Here is a 2,193-nt window from a genome sequence, read left to right as displayed (position 1 = left end):
ATTATGCGCGCGTTATTGACGGTGTGGTTAACAAGGTATTTTTAGTATTTTACACGGTGGGCCTCTGAACTTTTTCTGTTTCTATAGAGATGTAAATATTTTACCATTTTAAAAAAAAAATTGAAAAGATCCGTACAAATATCATATCTAAGGATTATATATATAAACCCTTCAAATTTCAAAAATTAAAAATTTAAAGAAGATTTTTAAAGTTCGATGGCTTAATACTCCGATTTGATGTAAGAAAAATTAATTGAAATTAAATAATAAACCCAAATGTATGAAATATTTTCAATTTTGATTATAAAAATATGTAAACACACAAGTGTTAACAAAAACAATAAAAACATATATTATTAAGTTGGCAAATAAATACAATGCAAATAGGCAACAAAATGAATGTGGCTGCTGGGATTCGAGCCCAGGTCTCCACGGCCACAACGTGGAATTCTTACCACTAAACTACAGCCACTTTTTGTTGTTAAAATTCTATATAATATATATTTAAATATGAACAAATAAATGCTTATAATGCAAATGGATTAACATCATCTTTTTTTAATTTTTTAAAACTAATTTTACAAACATTACTTCTTACCCATAATAATAATAATAATAAAAAATAGTGTAGAAACAAAGCATACATCTCTAAAACATAAAACAGTTAACAATATTTATCGATTCATGCTTATGCTGTCAAATTCTAATCTATTTGATCATTTCATTTAAAAAAATGTCTAATGGATCTCTTTAAGTTTTAATATTGTATCATGAAAGCTTATGATATTGTAGTCATCATACATACTAAAAACAATACAAATACAAATTTCTTCAAAAATCTGATCAAAATAGGATAATTTTTTCACTAGTAATTTTTTTTTAAAATGCTTATTTTGATTTTTAAATTTAGTTCATAATTCAAGCAATCGGTTAGTCAAATGAAAACTACTATAAACAAGTGTAATTTAGCGCAAAAAAAAAACAATTAAAAAACTCCTCAGAAATTTAGACTAAATTTAAAAATTTAACCTAATTATAAAATTATTATTTTGACTACAAAACAATACTAAAACCGTAAAATATACAAATCGAAACTTCTTTCGAAATTGGGCCTTCCCGCGGCCCGGTATGGTAATTACACCACTGCCCGCCAAAACAAAAATTCACTTTTCATTCCAAAACCACAATCCGCAAACCTATCACGCGGATCGACATCCCCAACCGTCGATTAATTTAAAATCCAACGGACCACGTGTTTCTCAAATGAACATAAAGATACAAAGCTTCAAATTTCCCCTTCCATAAATTTCCCCAAAATCCCCACCACTTGCCACCAAAATCAAATTTTGAGATCGATTCCTTCCCCAATTTTCAGTTGAAACAATGTCTGGACGAGGTAAGGGAGGTAAGGGATTGGGAAAAGGAGGAGCAAAGCGTCACAGGAAGGTTTTGAGAGATAACATTCAGGGCATTACCAAGCCTGCAATTCGTCGTTTGGCTCGTAGAGGTGGTGTGAAGCGTATCAGTGGATTGATCTACGAGGAAACCAGAGGGGTTTTGAAGATTTTCCTTGAGAATGTGATTCGTGATGCTGTTACCTACACGGAGCACGCTAGGAGGAAGACGGTGACTGCCATGGATGTGGTTTATGCTTTGAAAAGACAGGGAAGGACCTTGTATGGTTTTGGAGGCTAGGTTGTAGGTTGATTTTACGAATGATTGTATATCTGGGTTTTGGATTTTAAGGTCATTGATGTTCATGTTCTGCTAGAAAAACTTGGAAGTCATTTACTGTTATTGCAATGAAATTCTAGTTCGTCATGTACTTACTTTCTTCAGTTTCTTCTTACTTTATATATGCATATTTACTAAGCATTGATCGTTGAAAATAAAGTTTATAACTGATTTAGTCTGCTTGTTGTAAGGTTTTTGTTCGTAGAAACACGATAAAAATCGAGTCAATATTTTACGCTAGAAGGAGCACATTTCTTTCGAATTTCTGAAGCTAATTTGTAGTGCGACAATTAATTTTGTTTTTATGTTTGAATCTTGATCCTTGACTATATATGTTCGTCGAGACTTAGATGTAAATATTGAAGAAGTCTGATCTAACTTTGTATCGAAGAAGCCATGTAACACCCAGTATCTTAAATGAAGTCTAGTTACATTCTAGTGTATGAATTAAAAAAAATG

The 2,193-nt window shown here is 31.3% G+C and overlaps 1 protein-coding gene and 1 non-coding gene across 2 annotated transcripts; one reads left to right on the top strand and one right to left on the bottom strand.

Annotated features, from left to right (window-relative positions):
- Window positions 1-400: 400 nt before the first annotated feature.
- On the bottom strand, window positions 401-472 carry TRNAH-GUG (transfer RNA histidin (anticodon GUG)). Its single transcript has one exon. It is a non-coding gene; the product is annotated as a tRNA-His (tRNA).
- An 807-nt stretch (window positions 473-1,279) lies between these two features.
- LOC103490593 (histone H4) lies at window positions 1,280-1,825 on the top strand. The gene has a single exon (XM_008450170.3). It carries the CDS (start codon window positions 1,384-1,386, stop codon window positions 1,693-1,695), a length of 312 nt encoding a protein of 103 aa, XP_008448392.1. The 5' UTR covers window positions 1,280-1,383; the 3' UTR covers window positions 1,696-1,825.
- The last annotated feature ends 368 nt before the right edge of the window (window positions 1,826-2,193 follow it).

Source organism: Cucumis melo, chromosome 11 (genome assembly GCF_025177605.1).
Source record: "Cucumis melo cultivar AY chromosome 11, USDA_Cmelo_AY_1.0, whole genome shotgun sequence".
In the NCBI taxonomy this organism is placed as follows: Eukaryota; Viridiplantae; Streptophyta; class Magnoliopsida; order Cucurbitales; family Cucurbitaceae; genus Cucumis; species Cucumis melo.
The sequence above is the reverse complement of the archived record's forward strand: the minus strand, read 5'-3'. Positions and strand labels throughout refer to the sequence as shown.